This window comes from Cygnus atratus, chromosome 6 (assembly GCF_013377495.2).
Source record: "Cygnus atratus isolate AKBS03 ecotype Queensland, Australia chromosome 6, CAtr_DNAZoo_HiC_assembly, whole genome shotgun sequence".
NCBI lineage: Eukaryota > Metazoa > Chordata > Aves > Anseriformes > Anatidae > Cygnus > Cygnus atratus.
Genome location: NC_066367.1, coordinates 19,739,211 through 19,762,638, shown reverse-complemented (window position 1 = coordinate 19,762,638; position 23,428 = coordinate 19,739,211). Strand labels below are relative to the sequence as shown.

General features: G+C 37.1%; 1 protein-coding gene across 1 annotated transcript in view; it reads left to right on the top strand.

The window, feature by feature from the left end:
• MYO3B (myosin IIIB) overlaps positions 1 to 23,428 on the top strand; it is a 192,291-nt gene that overhangs the window by 6,986 nt on the left and 161,877 nt on the right. The window contains exons 3-7 of the mRNA XM_050711421.1: positions 14,709 to 14,892; positions 16,422 to 16,556; positions 18,898 to 19,002; positions 19,265 to 19,364; positions 22,711 to 22,787. Of these exons, the coding sequence (XP_050567378.1) occupies positions 14,709 to 14,892; positions 16,422 to 16,556; positions 18,898 to 19,002; positions 19,265 to 19,364; positions 22,711 to 22,787 (601 nt within the window). The remainder of the gene's footprint in view (positions 1 to 14,708; positions 14,893 to 16,421; positions 16,557 to 18,897; positions 19,003 to 19,264; positions 19,365 to 22,710; positions 22,788 to 23,428) is intronic.

Sequence of the window (23,428 nt, the reverse complement as noted above, 5' to 3'; positions counted from 1 at the left end):
AAATTGTGAGGGTTAATGCTACTGGGACTATTTCTTGTAAGGATGCCATGAACATTGTACTACCACTATGAGAAACTCATTGAAGTAAATTTTTAATAGTCCATAGACCTATGGTCTAACTAGGTCGTTATTCTGATTTCTCTGAGTCTTAACAATGGCACATCTGAAAAGTTGCAGAAAACGGAAGTGTGATGTTTTAATGATGAAAACTTCTGTAAACTTTGGATGGTGCAAATATATAAACCTTACTTGTGTACCTGAAATATGGAGTCATCTTTCTAAGAAAATTTTAACTTATCTTTTCTACTTGGTTGTACAGGAAATGGAAATTATTATGAGTGTTTCAGGAGGCATCTTACTCCAACATTCAAAATTAAATGAAGGAAAGATCTTTGTCAGTTCTGTATTGCACAAAAGAGAAAAGGCTATATTCATACTTATTAAAGTCTTGATGACAAATGGGTATGAATATTTCATCAGCCAGAGGAAGTAGTCTTACACTTTCATGAACTTAAGAGACTTAAAGAATCAGAATCATTTTATAATTTGTGACAAAGACTAATTTTGTTGAATAATAAATTCTAAGTCATGAGAATTTTGGAAGAACTTTTTATTTAATAGGAGGAAGAAAAAAATAAAATTTGAAAGTTATTTTTGGGGCAGATGACTTTTTAAAGCAGGTTCTGAAACAGGGTTCAGCTTTACAGTTTGAGGTTTTGCATAGTTAAATCTTGATTGTCTGAATAACTACTTAGTTAAGGAAGAACAATGTGTCCTTATGTCCTCAAATGATTGCATACTCTGTGCATGTACATGTATGTGTAAAAAGAACAGTTTATTTACCTCAAAATATGTATCTTGTATGTTCTACACCACATTCCTTTTGAATGTGCATGTTGTATGTAAAGAGTATCTAGTGTAAGATATGACCGTTAAAGTTTAGTCCAAGAGTCTGTGAATTCTTAAATTTATCATTTATTACAGGCAATACTGTAGCATGCATATCATCACCAGTCTTTCTTTAAGCAAGTAAAAATAATGGCCATGAAAAAATTGTGCCTGGCTTGGGGTTAGCCAACAGGCCAATGACTGCCAGACGAGTCTGTAGCAGTAAGGCAGGCTTAGGGTTTGGCCAGGAGACCAAATCTGTGGGTTAGGGACAGGGTGTTAATGACTGGGGTATATGGCTGTCGTTTAGCTCAAGTAGGGACCGAGGGCAATGGGTTCTTGTTAAATGTAGCTCCTGAGTGAAGCAGGCACACTGGAAACTTTCGCAAAATGATGTAATCCATTGTGCTTCTTGCATATCTTTTCATGTGCTGGGCAGTATTCTGTGCTGGTTCTTACGCTCAATATGCAGTTTTGCCTGCTAATCTTGCTCAAGTCTGAGCTTACGTGCCTGTCTGCTGCAGGTCTCTTTTCTTGGAATATTTTGGATTCCTTTGCTGTGTCAGAGTTCAACCACTCAAGATAAGATTAATTCTGGCGTGGATGACTTCACCTCCTGACAAAATCTAATTGCCTTGTCAAGGAGTAATTCTGGATTTTGCAGTACTTTCCTTTTGAATAATTATGATAAGATCTTTTATCAGGGACTTATAACTCCCAAACTTGCATGATTGTCTCTTCATCTTTTGACAGACATGGATTTTCATTATTTTCTTTGTACACATAGAGAAAATTTTCAATGGCTTTAATTTTTACATGGAGTACCTCATTCCTTCTGTTTTTGTAACACTGCACTGTACATTCTTTCTACATCTGAATTAGCAGAAAATTGTAAATTAGAAAAAACTGCATCAGAATCTGCTATCACCTAGCTGTTTTTCTTTACTTTTCACTGGCATCCTGTCGTTGAAGGTACAGAATGAAGCATGGTTTACAGCTCCTCAATTTTCCTCCTCCTTTTTTTGTTCCCAGAGCCCAGGAGTTGAGTGAATCATTTCTGAAATCACAGTAGGTCTGAGATCCTTTTTCCCTGAAGATAAGACACATGAATTTGCAGTTTTAAAATCAACAGTCTTTGTAAAGGTCTTTTAATGACCTCTTTCAGCAGTGACAAGAGGAAAGAAATATTTGTAAGATTTCCTACTGTTCCCAGTAGTGCATCTGCTTCCAGACTCATGAGAGCCGTGTTTTCCCCCATGTTGTGGACTGAACTAGACAGGGGATCTGTAGCCCTACCTTGGATCTGCTTTGTTACAACATCCCTCAAAAATAGGATTGTATGCTGAACCAGTAACTCCAGCAACATTTGTTATTATCAAAATACAGTTAAACGAGACAAACACCTTGATTAGTGTGTCTATTTGAGGTGTGTCTACTTGCAGCTACTGTCATGCTTCGCAAGGGGCTGACAGCTTGTGAAAAGTTCAGTCAGATGTGAGTAATCACTGAAGTAGGTTACAGGGGCAGGTGAAACTATTCACATCAGCCTCTCCAGAAGGTGGCAAGCAGTAGTTTGATGGAAGGAACAAATTACTCCCTTCTTAGATGAATGAGTGGTAGTTTGTGTTTTAAGGGAGGGGACAAAGAGGAGTTACGCCAGAGACAGGGATGGATTGTAAAGCAAAAATGACTGCTGAAGTAGGATTCCTTTCTGTGAGGGCATTTAAGCTGAAAAAAACCTGTGAATTTATTAGATAAGAAAAACCTTTAAGGTTTGTCTAAGTCTAGATGGGTATAAACTTGTTTCTTTTAATTTTTGTTCTCTTGTGACTCTGTAAACCTTGGTGAACTGCATTGTCTACTGTGGATATAGTAAATAAATCCTTTTATTAGCAGGTTATGTTGACCTGGTTTGAGTGAGGGATTATATCAATACAGCTGGCTAGCTCTGAGGAATTTCTGCCTGTAGGCTCTTGCAATCTGTAGGTGGTATTGAACTACTCTCAGGCAGCTAGCAGCCCAAAACGTTTCTTAGTGGTTGAGAAGGATAATGAAGTTACAGAGGCAAATGTAAAAACCAATAACTCAGTTTCTAAAAAGAAGAGATATTTATATTTCTGAAGAGGAAACCTCTCTGGAATGGTAGTGAGAAGCCCAAGGATTGCAAAAAGAGTGTAAGGATAGAGAATGTTATTTCCAATTTTACAAACTGGGAAATTAGAGATAGGGAAAAGTGAAATAATATTTCTAGGGTACAGACAACACCGTTTTGTCCTGATATCTTAACCTATTCCTGTGCTGTGCCTTCAAAATCGTTTTTTTCCCGCTCCTGTTAGTTGCTTCCCATATGGTAGTTGGCTTCACTAATGTAAAGGTTAAGCATAACATTAGGTCAGCATACCTCTGAGATAACATCCCATTTTTAGAATGAGTTCAGTTTTCATTAGTGTATTAACTGGACATATAAATATTTATGACTATCTCAGATGTCTGATTACAACAGAAAATTAATAATTCATTGTACAAAATTACCTTTGCACAATTGATACAACAAGGATATCAATCAGATATGGCAATTTCCAAAAAGCAGCACAAAATACTGTTTTTGCTGGAACACCCTCAAGGGATTATCTTTTTGGTGCAACCATTGGTGTTCTAGACTAGGTAACAAACCTTCCAATGTGTGAATAGTAGCGGTGTGAGAAAGTCTGTTTACAGAAATGCGCATATAATGTGAGCATATTGGCAGTTTGGACAGTTTAGGGAGTCTATATGCAGTATATGATTTCAGTTTGATCACAGAATCACAGAATTGTAGGGGTTGGAAGGGACCTCGAAAGATCATCAGGTCCAACCCTCCTGCAGGTTCCTTAGAGCAGGATGTTGGGAAGTTTGTGTCTAAGTTTCTCAGGCTACAAGCATGGTTTTGGATGGGGGTGTATTTACATTGTCTGATCTACTTTTGCTTCCGTGGATTGCGTGGAATAAACCTTGCACCTGCCAAAAGCTAATAAAGAAGAAAATTCTGATGAATGAATGGCATTAAATGTGTTGAATAATCCATGTGACAAGTCAGATATGAAGCCTTAAGCTTAAACCGGGAGGCAGACTTCAGTGGGAGGTTTTGGTTACATAGTGGGGTTGAAGAAGAACCATCTAAGGATGAAGGCTGAGAGATTAAGGGACAAAGATTATTACCAGCTGTTTTAAAGGAAAATCAGCCTTTCTGTTCACAAAAGGGTGCTTGCTACTGAGATCAGGAGGAGTGACTTGGAAAAGATCCGTGGTGTTTCAGAGTAAATGGTACAAGCTTAAAAGAAGGTGTTGAGGACTCCTGAGTATAGTGTGTTAAGGTGAAAGACTTTAGAAAGCTGAGACAGGGAATTTTTATGACAAGGTGTTTACTGTTTTAACTGTGCACTTATGCTCCGTGTAATAGCTAAATTAAAGGGGTTTTCAGAGGCCCTGTTAAGTCTGCACATTGATGTGTTCCACATTGTAAGTATACATACCCTTACTGCAGAGCTCTGCGAGAGGATGTCAAGGCACTGGGAAAGAGCTGCCAGCATACCTATGCAGCTAGTGAAGCTGGTCTACAGGTTGCATTTCTGTGACAGGAGCAGACAGAGAAGCCAATACGCACACATGCTGAGCCTCAAGGGACACTTATAAACGTAGCAGTCCATGGGGTTGTCTGTTTGCAGTGACCTGGGGACAGATGATGAGAATTCTGTGTGGATATTCCAGCAGACTATCAAGTGTAATGTTGCTGTAATCTTCAGAGAGATGCTGGTGATGTCTATGTAGCTGGCACCTTCCAATATATCTCTGAGTCAGGTTTGTCCAAATCTATACAGAGAACCTGAAGCTTGTATAAATATGGCTTGTGTAGTAAGGACATGAGTTACAGTCAGAACTATCTCACGAGTTCTCCCAACTCATTGAATTGTTCTTGAAATGTAAACTCTTTTTATAATGCTGTCTGGTAAAAGGAGCATCCTACAGAAAAATCCTTACAACATATCTCTCTGTATCTTTCTTGACTGGACAGTGTCAATTGCTGTTTTGCTTATTGTGCTTTTACTTTCTTTCAAGCTTTGCTCTTTTAGTAGGTACTCTGATTCAGCAGAGGGTAGGAACTGGGGTTGTTTGCAGTGGGTATTCTCATTGTGGAAGATGACCTATTGCTCTGTGACGTAGTAGAACATAATGTCTGTAGGTCATAGTTTTGTTAAAAATGTGATGCAAACATAGTGCTGCATCCTGTACATATTGAGCATACAGTCTAATTTACTTTTATGGTGAAAGCCTTAACTGATTTCCCAGTTCAGTGCTGCTTGTGGTGACCCAGGGGTATATTATCTATCTTCTGTGTTTGCTGAATGGTGTCACAAAATATTTTTCAAGTTCTGAAAGTCTACAGTATTGAACACAGAGCTGTTCCCTAAACTGAACAGGATATACGATAAAACTGAATAGCTGATACTGAGCTGCTAAAGGCTGTTTTTTCTAGGTGATAGTTGTTGTACCCAGTGCATAGTAAACCATCCTTGTGTGTCACGTTTTATCTTTTTAACCCTCCTAACTTTCTTCAGGAGTGTTTGCAGCAGGAGTTGAACTCAGAAAAGAGGTCAGTTTGTTCTTTTGTTTTGTGTTGTGTTTAAATTCTGTTCTGAAAATTCATGGAGTTTATTTTTTATTTTTTTTTATTACTAAATTGTTCTCTCTTCAAGATCACAGCTCTTGCAGGTGTTAATCTCCACCAAATCCCTTGAATCAGTAGGGATTGAAATTGATTAGTGCTTCTCAGTGTGTAATACCTGGCAGGAGCAAGCTCTGAGGGTTTTTGCTCGTGTCCATGTTGGCATCTGTTGTTTCTCCCAAGGTGCTTGTCCTCTTTCCCTCAATGGATGGCTGAGTACTTTGGTAATGTGTTTTTGTATTAGTGGAGATTAGGCCCATATGTAAATTGTGTTAGATGTTCAGGCATCTTCCCTTGTAAAATAAAGACAAATCAGGTCTTTCTTACTGGTGACCATGTATCAGAATGTATAATAAAGTGCACCCAGATCTAAATTCCTCTTAGCAGTCACAAAGCGAGACTTCTTATCAGGTTAGTATCTGGGAGAATCATGGTGTTGCAGCAGTGTTGTTTGTTATGCAAATCAGAGTATACAAATGCAGAAGTCATGGAAATGAGAAGAGGTCCATCAGTTATTATGTTACAGTGTGGAAAGCTATTTTCACTTTCCTTTCCAAAGCTAGCTTCCCATCAGAGTTTGCTGACACATGAATCTTTCTGCTTGCCTAAAATATTAACAAATGGTGATGTCTTTCTTTGGGGTTCAGACCAGCAAAAAAACAAAGTTGTTTTTGTTTCTTGCTGTAGATTAAGGCAATATTAAATATTGTATACAGGTATAACAACTCTGAGCAGCTCGTATGCGTATCGCTATCTGTCCTTCTCTTTTATGTATCTGTACCCTAAAATCTTTAACTGATTTTCAAGTTCAATAATTAACTGTGAACAGCAGCAGACATTGACATTGTCCTGCCATTTTTTGTAAGACTTTTCTGCTGGAAACATGTTGAACAAATTGCTTGTGGATTTGCTTTGGTCTTTGTTACTGAATTCAACTTAGTTAGTTATCGGCCCAGATAGTATAACCCGAATAATACATTTATAATTTATTAAATCTAATTCTTTAAAGGTTCTTTTGATAACTGCTCCATAAAGATAGCTGCTGAAGGAAGTTTAAAATTAATAGATTCTATCTCATATGCCTATTATTATTTTTGAAGCCTGTTAGAGAAGAGAAATTATGCAAATTGGTGTCACGGTAGGCTACTGCACACATGCTGGTAATGCATAACAACTAGCTTACTGATGAAAATACTTCATCTTAAGCAAGAGTCATTGTCAGCACTGAGAACTGCTCTTTGTATCACAGTTAACAGTTTATTATTATTTTTCTTATGGATATAGGAGAGTGTTCTTTAAAATCCTCATTAGAATAAAACTGCTGTAAAAGTGATACTGGAGCACTACAGTGATGAATTATGATTGATTACATTATACAATTAAAGTATATTGTGAAACAGTAGGAATATCCCTTCAAAAAAAACTGAGCAGGTTTGTTGCTCACTCTCTGTGAATGACTAAGTGGCTTTAATTCTTCAGCTTCAGCATGCAAAAGACTTGATAAATAGATCAGGCTCAGGATCAATTAGTGTCACACTGATCTTCAGCATTAACGAAGTGAAGCTGCTAGGATTCAACCAGTTTATTTGTACCCTCTGTGACAGCAACTTAAGCTAACACGCAGTGCATTGTCTGTCTAGTACAGGGCATGGAAACTAGCATGCAGAACACACGGTTCTGTGCAGCACTGGCAGGTACGGGCGCTCCCTGGGAGGAATCTGTCTTAATTCTGAAGAACTCCAATATCCTTAGCAGGACAAAAATCTGATATAAGCTGGTTTCAGAAAATAGGTCACTAATGTAAGTTTGCAGTTGTTTTCTTTCAGTTTTCTCCTACATCTGTTTTAGATTTATTTTTTTGTCAACTGTACACAAAGCATCTCAAGCTTTTGTGACTAGACTGCAGTGAGGAGGCTGGTTTTGGTCTAAGGTCATTGTTCTGTTCATTGCCCTTCATCCTTCCATTTTAATGCTAACACATGCATTTTGTTTGCCCTGTTAAATTGCTGCCAGAGAAAGTGGAGAAAACCTTCTCAGGTATTGATTTTTCATACATGGGGACAGTAGCCGGTAGTCACTTGATTTGCTGCCTGCAGCTTATAACTGAATTGTCTCATGGGATTATAAACTTCATTTTAATGCTGAGTTCCCAGCCTGAGGTGAAATAGCTGTTAGTCATTTGTAAGTGCTTAGTATATTTTGCTTGTTGGAATTCTGGTTAGATGGCTAATAGAAATAGTATTTTGCAATAGAAATGCCACTGATCAGAACTTCCTGTTTGAGTTGTTAAATGGCTTTCAGAAATTTCGATCTGATCCTGGATAGTAATTCCTGCTTAATATTTTGTGGGTCTTTCTGTTGTTCATTGTTATATTTATAATGTAATAGTTATTAATTTTATCATGATAACTGGCTAGGTAGACCATCTTATTTAACATTTGGTGATCAGAGTTGTAGACGTGGAACTGATTAATTTAGCAGTCAGACAAATGAAATGTGTTGTAATTCCTCATGAATGATCAGCAGCTCTATTTTCAGTGGTACTGAAACCTTCAGTAGAAGACTTTATATACTAGCAGCATGGTTCCCTTTATCTTACTGGATAAGACAGCTCTGCAAAAATACCTTGTTTACCATGTACAGAAGGTGACTTTATTTTATTTTTTGCAGTAATAGGAGTGTTAGCAAAGCATTCAGTCTTTCACCAATTAATACAGTTTTCTCTGTTGGTTACATTATAGTTTTTTTTAAAATACAAAGTACCTTCCAGAAACCCTGGCAGTGTCATTTGCCATTAATAATATATCTTGCTAATTTTGAGAGAACAAAAGTAAAAGCTATCAGTGAAGATGAGATGGAAGAGAATCAAAGCCCCACAAAATTTTCTGAGATACTAGTGATCATTTTTATTAAGAAATTGGAGTGGCTTCAGTTCACCATCATCTTTAAGACATTCCTACTCTAGAAAACCTCTATGATTTCTTGTTCTATCCTTGATTATGTAGCTGATTGAGGCAGCATTTAATTAAACTTAAAGCATGCGGCCCCATTCTGTGCATGCCTAAGCAGCTCTCTTAGTGGCTCAATGTGGCTGCTGCCACATTGTTTGCAAGTTCCTTTCAGCAAGAAAGAGGAGTGAGGTCAAGCCGACTGGTATGGCCGTTACAGGCAGTAGATGACATGAAGCCATGGGTCCATGCTAAGAAAGAAGCATCAGAATGAATTTCTGGGAAGCAGAACATGATTTTTGAGGGAGATGCTGGTAGTGTTTACCTGGAGCCTGTAGAAGTTTTCTCAAGGGCATTGTGGTGCTTACTTGGGAGTAGCAAGATGAGGTGACAGGTAGTTCTGGAGTGAAGTAAGTGACCCAGCAACAGAATCAGCAGTGTCTCCTGATCTGGCATGGGCCTCCAAGAAGGACTAAAGATGCATACCAAGTAGTAATAGCATTATATTTGAAGAAGAGCTGGTCAGAGGCCAAGCTGTGCTTTATCCTTGCCTCCCTGCACCCTGGATCTGTTCACTTATGAAAATGGCTAATTCTGAGAATGTATTTGTCTCCCCAGAGTAGTCGTCTTTTCTGTTTGATCTATATTAACAATACAGAGATGATCAAGCATTCTTGTACAAAGATTAAGGCTTTACCCATAAACACAATGTGCAGTAAGAATTTACTTCAAAAATTACAATGCAACAGATAATGATGCAATGAATCTGAGTGAAAACATGCCACTGAATTGTCTGGATTAGGCACCTACATTTTTTTCTAATATGCATTTTCTGGGATCTTCCAGGAGAGTTTGGTTATAGACTCAAGCATTTGATCCAACAGATTGAATTATGGTTATAATCTTACACAGGACACAATTAAAAAAACTGTTACTCTTCTATTTCAAGTATTGCAGAAGTGTCAGATTTATTGTACTGACTTAGCGGGCTGCCACATACCTTTACTAGAAGGATAATAAATGCCCGTTTACACACATGATGATGCATTTGGGCTTTTTTTTTTTTTAAATGGAATGGAATATCCATCATGGAGAATTTAGGTATGTGTCGTACTACAAGGATCCCGAAGTGGAAGCAGATAACATGGCCAGGAATTAACCAAGTTGTTTTCTCTATTTCTGGACCATTATAACTGAACGGAGTAGTGACATTTAGATTTTTTTTGCCATGATGTCAGTTGGTGTTTTGTGTGCAATTTTTTATGGTTAATCTCAGAAATATGATTTATGTTTCATGCCATGATGGACTGAAAGCATAGCAACAAGCTCAGCAAGGACAAGACAAGAAAGCAAGTATTCACAACACTTTCCTCATAACTACCTTTTGGACACAGTCCGCTCTCTATCCTCGTCCTGAGGCTGATCTTACAACTCTAAAAGTTTAGGTTATCCAATGCATCCATGAAAAGAATGGAGAAGGAAAGAAAGTAACAAAGATATTCCTGAATATCTTTGAAAACTGTAGAGAAGGAAAATGTATGTGAGTACAGTTAATAAGAGGTTTAAAAAGTTTTAGTTGGAGCATGTGAAAAGGGAGAAAAACACATTTCCCAGTTACTTCCCCTGCATCTCCATTTTGAACACCCACGGAGTCTGTTTCATGATTTCTGTATTCAGCAGAGACTTGTTCTGTGGACTGAATTTAGTAGGGAGTGTTTTCAGGGACCTACCTTTCATCTATAAATAATAGCAGTTGTGTTGCTGATTGTCCTATCTTTTTTTCTCCTGTTGGCCTAGTGAAACAATGTGATCAATTGAAGTATGGTCCTTTTTGTTCATACGTTGTATAGCATCAATAACAGCTTTTGAACACACTTTTATCTTTTTCCGTGTGCTTCCGTCACTGACCTTCATCCCCTAGAGAAATGTGCACAGGACATTCTGCAATGTCCTTTTCTGTGACCACTTGAGAACAGTTATAGGATGGTATGTTGATAGATTCATTTGTTTGCTGTGTTTTAGGATATTGACATCTTCTTTGTTTTAACCTAGCCAGTGAGGAACAGCAGGAGGAGACTAGCAGAGGAAGCTGTTCTGACTATTGATTTTCTTATGCCTTTCAGTGGTTCATTAATTCCACTAACAATTGCTTCTCAGGTAGATGGTTTGGTGCGACCATCAGTAGCCAGCAGAATAGGGGCTGTCATGGCTGGCTGAAGCCATAGCTGATTATGTCAACACTGCCTTCTGAATTCTTCTGTCTATGGGTTATCCGTTTAGTATGGAAGCAATATTGAGCTCCCTACAAATAGTGAAATACATTTATTTTGGGTACAGTGTTCTCATTCTTCCACAGTTTGTGTAGATGCTATAAGAGTATTAGCTAGCTGTTTCACAAGAGGTGCAGAGGGATTAGACAAACAGAATGCTGAGAAATTAGTAGTGTGCAAGAATTGTTCATATGGAAACAGGATGTTTGATTGTTTCACTAGTATTGACTGGAAGTGCTATTATGTCCCTTCCAGCTGTGTCAGAATTCAAAACTGTCTAGTGCTGTATACCACCACTTTGTAAAGCACCAGGCTGGAGTGAGGCTCTAGAGCGAGGCTGTTACTAATTTCAGAACCTCTGTGGATATCTCATTTTACAGTGAACTAGAAAAAGGGTGCCTGTCAGAAGGCAATAGGCAAATAGCTGTTGTATGAAAGTTCAGTAGGGCAGTACTGAAAATAAAACTGTAATGCTTAAGCCATTCCTGGCACTGTTTTCCTCGCTTATGAGTCCTTCTTGTTCCTCTTAATTTCTGAGAAAGATAGCTGTGAAATAGAAATGTTCCAAAAAAAGTTGTTGATTTTATTCCAGAAGTAGTTACATCATATAAAATCTCTGTGTAGTTATTCTATGTAGGTTCTTTTTTGTTTTCACAATATAGTTTGAGCTTTGTGAATCAGCAGTGAGGATCACAGTAGAACTTGCAGAATACCACATAATTTTCCAGATGGCTATTTTTGGGACTGTTTAAAGCCATTGAAGAAAACTGTGCTTCACAAGTGGCAAAATGACTTGGGAACTGTCTATAACCTTATTTCTTTTACGTTATCTTTTCCTAGAATCATCTAGGTTGGAAAAGACCTTCAAGATAAAGTCAACCTGCCTTACCACGTCAACCATCAACCTGCCTTACCAAGTCCCATCACTAAACCATGTCCCTTAGTGCCACGTTCACACTTTTATATTAGACAATGCGCGTAGTCTGCTTGTCTTACTGTTAAGTGGTAATAAGACACAATTACTGATTCTAATGTCATTCTCACAGGGATATTGTCTTTAAATAGACATAAAAGTTATTTATGAATTTGCCATCAGAAAAAGTTAGTTTGTTGTATGTGGTCTGACTTGATTTGTTCCAACTGCTGAAGGTTTTCAAAGAGTCCTGGTGTTACAGAGAAACCCATGAAACTTATTTGCTCGGTGGAGAATGCCTCATTTCATGGACAGCTGAGAGAAACCTTGTCAGTGGCTGAACTATGTTAATAATTTTTTGTTTTGCTCTCTTGTCTGTCTTGGTTGGTAAGCTTTGACAGGATTTATTTTCAAATTAGTGTGTTATCTCTCCTTTTTACCAAAAAAATAATAAAAAAAATCAGTCATGCTATTTGCCCCTATTTTGTCCAGAGAGCAGCTTGTCTGGACTCCATCAAGTTGCTGTTACTTTTGCTCAGCATTATTCTCCAGTATGCAAACCAGGGTTTGGTAGAGTGCAGTAGGCATCTAGTCATTCCTCAAATAGCTTGTGTGTGTGCAGTCACAAATAGCTTTGTGCAAGATGTTCCCCAGCCAATAGAGTTAATTGCCAAAGTGTAATTTTTCAGCATCTGGTGTGGGCTATTTTGCTTGCCCACTTGGAACAGATTTAACCACTGAGAAGTTTTCTCCATCTGGTGGCAGAAATCATGAAATTCTTGTAATCAGTAGGTCTCTGATAGGTTGAGGTCCTCCTCTGGGGAGGACATTGGTAAGATTTTCACAGCTCGAAGCCACCATAGTATATCGCTCAAAGCCCAGAACAGTTGTGAGTCCTGATGTGCAGGGAGTGAAAGGAGAAAGTTCTGTCTAAAGACATTTCAGCTTCAGCATCATTTTAGTGTTAAGGTCTTCTTGGATGTTTGTTTTACATTGGTACAAAGAGTGCCATGTATCATTTTCTGGATGTTCTGAGTGATGGGCTAGTGGTTACAGTGACAGTGAAATACCAGCTTTTTTTTTTTTTTGTGGGTTGCATCAAAACAGTTGTACTGGGTCGGGCTGGGATGTTAACTTTCCCTGCAGCAGCCCATAAAGTGCTGTGCCCTGCACTCGTAGCTAAAACAGCAATGGTATCACACTAGTGTTGTGTCTGCTGCTGAGCAGTGCTGGCACAGCATCAGGACTCTCTCTAACCCCCCTAGGGGTGGGCAAAGATGTGAGAAAAGAAACATCACCAGGGTAGCTGACCTAAACCAACCAAGGGGATATTCCATACCATATGATGTCACACCCAGCAATAAAAGGTGGAAAAAGGAGGAAGAGGGGAGGGGTGGGCTCTCGTTGTGAAAACGTCTGTCCTCCTCCCAAACACCGGCTACGTGCGTTGAGGCCCTGCTTCAAGGACGTGGTCAAGCATTGCTCATTTGTGGGAAGTAGAGTGTAATTTCTTTCCTCTGCACTTCCACATAGCCTTTACTTGTTTTGTTTAGTTTTCCCTTTCCCCCTCCCTTTTCCCCTTTCCTTTTTTCCCTTTTAGTTAAATTGTTAATTGTTTAGTTAAATTGTTTAATTAATAATAATCTTTCCTTAATAATTATTTTTTTCCCTTTAATTAAATCATCCTTATCTCAACCCATGAGTTGTTCTTTCCTTTACTTCTTCTCCTCCTCATCTAAGGAGGGGGAGTGAAAGAGCGGTTGTGGTGTTCAGCTGCCTAGCACGGTAAAACCACCACAACAGTTTGCAGTCATCTTTTTTGTCTTTCCATATGAACAACTGTAGTATTTCTCCCAAAGCATTAAAATGACATGTTCTTACGAGTTTGGTTTTTGTTTGTTTCTCTAACCTGATATGCAACTGTTCCCACATGCATTTGGATTCATCCACCCCCTGCCCCAAGCAAACCTTGCTCCTAAGGCTGGCTTAACAGGAACTACATCTCTGTGGCTGTTGTCTTCAGTGCATGTAGTCCAGTCTGTTCACTGATTTTGGAGAATTCTTTCACTTGACCTGCTTCTCTGTTGAGATGCTGACTGTATGTGTTCGGAACACTGTTCTTTATTTGCTGCATGCTGTATTGGATCCATGTAGTGAGAAACTCTCCTAATAACTTCCATTATTGATCCTCAACAGATTAATGACATTGACCATTGACTCTAGCTTTTATTTCACTCTTCTTCTTTTCTTTTCTTTTCTTTGCCTTTTTTTTTTTTGTCAAGAAACCAAATGTTTTGTGTCATGTTTTGTGCCTTCTGTATGGTAAATTACTTTAATAACATGTACATGCTTTTCCTTGACATCTAAAGGAATTTTAAAAGTTTAATTCTTCTGGAAAAGGAACAAAGCATGCAAATGGACACGTGCTTCCATTTTTGAATACTGCTATACAGATCTGCACTGCATGTGAATTTGATTGCAGGTTCTTTTTTTCTCTATCATGAACAGAAAACACATTTATTTCTTTAATTAGATTGAATAGTTGCTGCTTTGCTCTTTTTTAACTTCTCAGTTTCCCTAGTCAGGCTCATGTTTCTTTCTGACTAAATTTCACATGCCAGATAGTTGTTACTGATGCTGGAAATGTTGTAGAGGTAAATAAGATAGATTTTTAAAAATTATAAGCAGGTTTGCAGATATCAGGTATGCTTAGAAAGGAAATGGCTCAAACCTTAAAATTCAGGTGTGTGTCTGAGATCATTTGGAACGAGGTGCTAGTTGATCCATCTCAAAAAATCAAGTGAGAAATGGTCCTCAGTGTTTTCTTTGCATTTCTTTATTTAGTTATTTTTATCTTTCTGCCTGTCATTCCATCTGCATTTCTTCTCAAGTTAGGACATTATTTGGTTTCTTTATCATAACACTGCTGCTTTAGTACAGGAGTGCTTATGGCTTTCCACTGTATTTGTATCTGCTTTGTTTTCCAGGAAGCCATTGTATGGATTGTTTCACTATAACTCCAATATGATTGGACTAGAATCATTAGCTGATCCCTCAGATACCTGGGAAATTATACAGACTATTGGAAAAGGCACGTATGGTAAAGTCTATAAGGTTGCCAATAAGAAAGATGGGAGTCTGGCAGCAGTAAAGATTCTGGATCCTATTAGTGTAAGTAAAAATATTAGCCTGTAACTTCATTGTTAATTTAAAAGAATTTTCAAACAGATTTGAAATGTAACTTAAATGTGTGAGATATGTGAAAGCATCCTGGAGGGAATGTTTTCACACAGTGGTGGAAGGAAACAGTTTGGAAACAGTATCTCAAAGGTACAGCCGACAATTTCATCATCTTGCATATTATTTGAAGATAGCATTTGCCTAGTTTAATTTATATGTCTATATTATTCTTCTGGTACAAATTTTGATACCTGTGCTTGGAGCATGCACATGCTAAGAAGGCAGAAAGACATTAATTCCTCTTAGGGGCCTGTTATAGCAGGGGAAATAAAAGATGCTGTTAATCTTAAATGTTCTTACTTTATGTGCTTCCTAAAATAATTACTTTTTCCATTGCAGAAGGACTGTGAACTTCAGGATATTTTATAGTTATCTTCTATAAGTAGATAACACTGCTAAGCAATTGTTAAGGTAAAAACAGAAGAGCAGCACAGGATGGATTCTTGGAGGTAGCTCTGTACCAGCTCCAGTTGTAGTGGGAGTTAAATGCCTAACCTCCCTTGAGAACCAAAGCCCTAGTTTTCAGTGAAAGATTTAATTGGCAATGGTACAGGTTGGATCAAGGAGTTTATTCATAACAATTAGGCTAATATATTTACTAAGAAAAGTTGCATTTCTGTCATCTGTCACTTCAGAAATTATCTTGGTTTTCTCATGTATAAATCTGGAAAAGGTACTAAAGAAGATCATACCCTTTCTAGGAAAATTAAAAAAACAAACCAAAAACAAACATGTAAATGCATGATTTTTTTTTAATAGTTGCAGTCTCTGCAGAAACAAGGAAAGATTTACTGCTTAGGTGCTGTTCTGAATTGCAGCTTTTGTGCTGATATTAAACAGTATTTTGTAATTGTCACAGAATTGTTTCATTAACAAATATTTAGTAACGTTTCCTTATTTAATGAATTTAGATTTTTCTCCCTTCAATGGTTTCTGATGTCTGTCTTTTCCTCTTAAGAATGTCTTTATTGTGTTCCACTTCGAGGTTTTGTGAAATTGTTCTCTGTGTGGCCCCATATATGGTCCTGTTTGGACCACAGAAAAAAGAATGAATCAAAGCTCCATGTTTACATGTAGCTTGCACATTAAAAAATATGCATGTTTGAAAACAAGTTAAAAACTAATACACCTGCAAGTGTATTATTTAGACAGCCAAGCAAAGTTTAGTTTATTTTTTTCTTTTCTGGTTACGTATATTTTGCATTAAAAGAATCCTTGAAGAAGAACCACTTACTTTACACAGATTTCATGTGTTTGTATGTAAAAACAAAAACAAAAGTGTCATGATTTGATGTGGATTAAATTTACAGTTACACGTGAGTACTTTCAGCTGCATTAAAATAAACCCATTTAAAAGTACAAACTGGTTAAAAAATGGTTCTTATCCATAAGAAGTTTTTTTGTTTTGTTTTGTACAGGCTTATAGTGTTTATATGTTTTGTATTTTTTTTCCTACTTAGGATGTAGATGAAGAAATTGAAACAGAATATAATATCTTGCAGTTTCTTCCTAACCATCCTAACGTTGTTAGATTTTATGGGATGTTTTACAAAGCAGATCAGTATGTGGGAGGACAGCTCTGGCTAGTACTTGAGGTAAAAACATTTTGATAGTATTACATCTTAACTAGCAAATGTTGGTGGGCCTCTGTTCTGTATTGCTAGAAGAGTCACCAACTTTCATGATTCTCTGATAGGGGCCATTTATCAACAGACGGGTAATAGATGATGAGTCGTAGTCCTCTGTTGAAAATCACACAAACTTTATTTAATAGAGAACATCCTTGCATTTTATTTCTATTCAAGAAGCTACATTTTGCCTCGAAACCCAACAAATCTTGTTGATAAGAATGGTTTACCTAAAAACAGCTTGATTTTTTTCATGTTGGGGAAAATATTGGATAAAACATTTCTCTAATTTTTTTTTTGAGAGGTCATACTCTCAAAGGGAATGCAAAATGTTATGAGGAAGTAACATGGAGGACACTTAACAAACATGCTCCCTATTGCACAAGTGAACAGAGAAAATGTAATGGAAAAAAATGATATTACAGAACTTTAGAGGTTGGTTGTTTTAGCAACTAGCAACAGAAATGCCTATTATTAACTCTTCTTCAGTTGCAGTCAGTATACTTGCAATGAAAAGTGGAAAATAACACTTGGTAGTCTTGTTGCCAGTTAAGTGACTGCCAAAGATCATTGCAAGATGAGCACTTCTAAATGTTTTCTAGGCTTAATAGATCCAGAGCTTTGCATAGACTGATGAGTAGAGTTAGCAGGCCATTCAAAATTTTTCCTCAGTTATAACTAAACTGAAGAAAGTTAACATTTGCTTTTTAAGTACAGATCATTTTAGAAATCCTACTCCCTATTCTTGAATGATGACTGGAATCAGAATGGGGAAGCTTTATTTCCACTTAATGAATGTAGAATGTCATCAGTATATCTACCTTCTTTGTACTGCAGAATTATGTTGCTTGAGTGAACTTTTTGAATGTTTCATATTAAATTTCAGTAACAATTGAAAAAGGAGCGTTAGTATTTTTGTTTTGTTCTTGTTTTTAACTGTATGCGTACTGGCTCTGTGTTGAGTTTGGGCTTGGTTTCCCATGTGTTTTCTTTTTTATTTCAAGTGTAGCATGTTGGACAGATATATCATACGTGGTATTCCATATAACAAATTTTGTACAGCAAAATTGCAAACTTTTCTATACAACAAAATTGAATGTAGAATGTGGGAGAGTTAGTTCTCTGTATAGAACTTATCAATTAAATATGTTCATGTCAGGTGGTTTTTGGTGCACATCTTCCAAAATTTAAAAGACAGTTGACATTAAAAAAAATTGTTTTCCTTATATGGATAAATTTGCCAGACAAGGCAAACCATTTAATCTCTTGGAATTTACATGCAAATTTATGTATGCGTAACAGTGACTTTTTATATTATACATTATCACTTTTTTCATTAAAATGAGATACACAAAATATTCACTTTGATTCATCTTTGATTAAATATTTTTGTTAAATGTGCAACTTGCAAATTTTCTAATAAAAATATTGTAGGTTATTTTTCTTCCCTTTAGGCATAGTTTTGGCGTATTTACTCATTACAAGCAGGACCTTACTTTGATAATTGCCTAAGATGAGAAGTAGGCACAAATATTTTTATCATCATTTTTTGTCAAACAGTTGGGAATATTAAGAAAAGGACAGAGAAAGAGGGGAGTAGCTACTAGAAGGGCATGGACAGTGAAGTCATGGTGTGGGTGAAAAAATATTTACAAAGATTCTAATTTTACTTTTTCTCCTCCTCTTTTGCTGTATGGCAGTCCATTACTAGGAAGTGCTTGCAGGAAACAGCTTTTCTGGATCAAAATGTTTTATATCAGTTGCTGGCAGCACATGCCATCAAGTTTGGAGTATAAAGATATGGTTTCTGTCTACTTTATGCTGCCTGCCAGCAGGAACATTGATGGAGTGAAAGTTTAAAATGACTGCAATTTGTTGCCTCACAGTTATCAAGAGCATCGGTCTTTTCTGTCTGACATTTTCTTTGCACAAAAGCAGTTTTTCAAAAATACTATGAACAAATTTGAAAATACTAAATCATTTAAATTACACTTAAATCCTCTTTTAACAACAAAATACAGTCCTGTTCATAATATTTTGATTTTTTTAATTACATTTTATAAGTTGCACTTTATAAAATTTCACTTCCCTTTCCCCACCTAAGTCGCTGTGATTTATTATTAATATCGTTAATAAAATATATTCTAAGGTACGGAGGGCAACCTAAATAACTGCAAGATAAAAATCTAGTTGCTCCCAGACTTTTTTTGTAGTGCAGTTTTGCTAGGTGTTCACAGCCTAACCAAGCATGTTGAGTAACTGGGGACTTGTCTTGCTTTTTTTCCCTGTGCATCTCCCCCCTTCACAGCTCTGCAATGGAGGTTCTGTCACAGAGCTTGTCAAAGGTCTGCTGAAGTGTGGCCAACGACTGGATGAAGCTATAATTTCATACATTTTATATGGTGCTCTCTTGGTAAGGATGTTCATTGGGCTTGTAATGACAGCAGAGGGTGCAATTTACTCATCTCATACATACATTTTCCATTTATAAAGTATGGTAATGTTGACAATATTATGTGGGCCATTATAGCAGCAGGGGTTGTATCGAGCATGTAATCTGGTGGACAGATGTTTCTATAGACTATGTGCAGATTGTCTTCATTATGTTCCCTAATAGTAGGGTAATTGTTTTTAAATAAGGGAGTAAACTTATTTTTGTTACTGCTGGCATATAGGGCCTTCAGCATTTGCACAATAACCGGATCATTCATCGTGATGTCAAAGGGAACAACATTCTTCTGACAACAGAAGGTGGAGTCAAGCTCGTTGACTTTGGTAATGACCACTTCCCATTTGTTTTCTTGATACATGCAGTTTAGCCAAAGGCATCTGTTTACTTTCCACTGGGAAGGCAGACTGCTATAGTGAGAGATTTTCAGGAGGATACTCAAGATTATTTTGAGGAGGAAAAATGGAAAAGCAACCTGATACAGCAAGAATAAAAATTCTAACAAAAAATCAGTAATAGATTTCTAACTTAAAAGCATAAACATAATAATTTAATAATTAAAAGTAGCTTTGAAGGTGTCATTTTATTTACAAAGCTTTTTTTCATTTTGCAAAGTATGTCAGTTTCAGGGTAATTCTCCTAATTTAAATTTAAATATTGAATCTTTTGCATATGAAAAGAAAACATTCTTCTCTCTGAAATGACTTTTGCTAGCCTCTAGCATTTTATTCCCTCTGAGCAGAAGGTAAAATGGTCCCATGGGTCCAAAACCCAATATCCATTTAATTTGTGATTATTGCTGTTTGTTAGATATTAGCATGGCCAGTCTGGAAACATCATAAGAATAAGAAGAGAGGGGGGAGAGAAGGAGAGAGAAATGGACTTGGCAATAAAATTTAACTTGGTTCAGCATTTTTCTTCCTATGAATATGCACTCAGAAAAATAAGGGAGTGCTTTAGTCCGTCAGATATGTATGCAATGGAATGATCAATTTTGTTAGTGGGTAACAGAAACAGATTATTAGTAATATATGATTTATTAGCAAAACCATATAATACATAAGGTAATTATCACTGAGAATAGTACTGTGTGAATAACAGATGTATGCTTAGCAGTGCATGAAGGAAAATGAGAATACCAACCTTTCTGGCATCTCCTTGGTCTCTCTCTTTCTATGTTTATTTTTGTGTATGTGTGTTTCTATGACATTTAAGTTTAAACAATAACACTAGTGAATTACAACAAATACAACTGCTTCAAGAAAAATATATGACGAAACACTCAAGTGTTCCCTAATGTTTAACCATTAGGAAATGCTGAGATGCCACGTATCTGCATGCTTCCTGTCAAAAGTATCATGCACCAAACTTTCATTAAGTTGCTTTTTTTTTCTCTCTAGCCCACTGCCTTAGTCACAGAAGGGACTCTGGAAACAAATTAGTACTGAGTCACAGGCGAAATTGTAGAACTGTGTGTCTCATTTGATGCAGAAAGTGGAAGATGCATTGTGAAAAATGCAGAGTTCAGAAAAAGAAGGGTCTTGCAGTTCAGACAGCTGAATGGCATCAAATTGGAGACTATTCCTGCTTTTGCCAGAGTTTCTCTTGTTATCAAGTCATTTGCATCTACCTTTTTAGAAATAGCCAGTCTGTGTTCCTCATTTTCCTAGTACCCAGTCTGAAACATCTTTTCCTTCCTTGCAGAAGATCTAAATGTTCTTGAACTGCAGCTGAGATCTATTACAGCTATACTTAAGGCATGTGGAGTGCCTGAAAACTGAAAGGTCTCAGATTAAGTACAGAAAAACAGTGGATGCATTTTATATTTTTAGGTTAATCCCTGGAACTAATAATCCTTCCCCATTTTGCAGGAATGTTAAGGAGATTTACCCTTTGATAAGGAGCAAAGGAAACCTGTCAAAAGGAAAAGGAAATAATAATTCTGAATTTAGCATTGGATGGGCATACTACATAAGGAACTAGAATTCAAATTGATAGGGATAAAAGGAAGTATTCAATGACTACCTCAGTGAGCTCTGTCCATTCTGTCAACAGAATGAGGCAGTCTTGAAGGGGGGGAAAGTGATTTCATACTCAAGGCAGTACATAAGGATATTAGCACATAGAGGGGATTGTGCAAATATCTTTAATTGAGAATAAAGGCAATTCTTTGCCTTTATTACATGACTTTACAACTTGTTTTTTTTTTTTTCAATGTGATACATATTTCTTCCTTCAACTGCTGTCAACAGCATGATACTTGAATAAATATTCACCATAGTGTAAGCTGACCCAAAATATCTGCAACTCATCATTCATTCATGCTCATGTTCGTTCTCTCTTTCCCACTGTCTTCCTCGTACTTCCTGTCTCTGCTCTTTGGTATTCTGCACTGTTTTGGAATGACCATAGATACAGCTACAAGTTAGGCTAGCTGAAGAGAGATCAGAGTTAAATGCAGTCTTTGTAGGCACTAGCCATTAGCTTTTTCACAGTGATACTCAGTAAATCACTGAAGGCTTGCAATCACGCTGATATGAAAAATAAATACAGAATTTAAGGCCAGGTTGGATGGGGCTTTGAGCAACCTGGTCGAGTGATAGGTGTCCCTGACCATGGCCAGGGGTGTTGGAATTAAATGATCTTTAAGGTCCTCTCCAACCGAAACCATTCTATGATTCTAATTGAATCTTGGAGCCCGCAATCTATTTAACTTACAAATAACAATTTTGAGTCTCATTTTCTCATTTATTGGAATCAGGCACGAATCTGTTATATGTGTCTACCTGTTTCTCTTCTTGGGTAATACCACAGGAGTTGTGTTTTCTTTTTCTTTTCTTTTTTTTTTTTTTAATCAATGTTAACTTGAAATATTTTTAAGTCAATATTGCTTTTGTGTCAGCTTATTGGAATGCTCCTGAATTCTATAATTCAATTGTAAATTGACCAGAATACAGAAAAAGATTTGCTGTGAAAGTTCATTCTAATTTGTTTAGTGGTGTTTGATTTCGCTCTAGTTCCTTCCTTCCTTTTTTCAGCTGTGCTTCAGTAGTCCAGCCCCAGTCAGCAAAGCAGTGAAGCACAGTCTTTGTTTTAAGCACGTGCTTAACTTCTAAGTACAAGCTACAATGTGAGCGTGAGCTTCCATGCTTTTCTCCACAGAGAAAGATTTAAGCAAGTGCATAAATGTTTTGTTGAGCAGGAGCTTCAGCAAATACTCCAGTGAGCAAGTTTCCTGCCAGCAGTATTCGGGGAATAAATTTCAGCTAGACTTGGGCAATATTTCTGGAACAGAAGTTTTAAATTCAGGTTGCAATTTGAAGCGTTCTAGTTTATATTCATGAAAACAGCAGATTACATGTCTCTGATATTTAGGTGCCAATTAATTTTTTGAATTTGAATGAAAGTGCTTCAAACTGAGAGTCATTCACAAAGAATCTCTCAGCAATTCTGAAATAAAATAGCAAGCTGTGGTCTGTCTGGGACAAGCTATGAATATCAGAAAAATGAAATTAATCAAACAAAGAATTCAGTACAAATGCTGCACCTACTTTGGTCAGGCATTCTGCAGCTGTACTCTCAGGCTCAAAGTTTGTTTCACAGGTACTTAAAGTAAACTGATTACAATGAGATAATGAATTTGAAGCCAAGATTGGATGTGTTTTATTGCAGGTGTTTCAGCCCAGCTCACCAGCACACGGCTGCGTAGAAACACTTCAGTGGGAACACCCTTTTGGATGGCACCTGAGGTAGGCAAATGTTTTCTTAATCCTGTTTGGGTTGTCTTCTTTCATTGCAATGCACGATTTGTTGGTTTTTCCACACAGCAGGCGAAAGAAGTCTCTTCTTGCTACTTTAGGCTGTGTTTCTACTTTCCTCAACATCTATGGCCCCTATTCAGTAAGATGAATGTACTGTTAGAATATATAAAATTGATTCCTGTAACAGTAATAATGTTCAACAATTTCTTCTCTGTAATGTTTCCGTAAAGTACAGATGATGTGTAAACATTGAGGGTCTCCATGAAAATTTTAAGATTTCCCAATCAAATACGTTCAATGTAATTCTATCGAAATTCTTTTTAGGTGAAAAGTTCCAATATGGGACATGAAAGGAGCACTTCACAAAATGATCAGGTATATAGTAGGAGGGATCTACATCTTAGAGCCTGGAATGGGGGAAACCAAAGTCTGCAGATCTGCAGTCTCCTGAGGACCAATCCTCTCCCGGGCTAATGCTTCTGACACTGCTCTGGCCCTGCATGGTCTTACACAGTGTGAATATGTATCTGTGCACGTATTCATGATTTCTGTTACCTATGGTAGGGTTTCTGGCCCGAGAAAATACATGCAGTTTTTCTACAGTTGGCTAATTGATCTGTTTTGTTGAT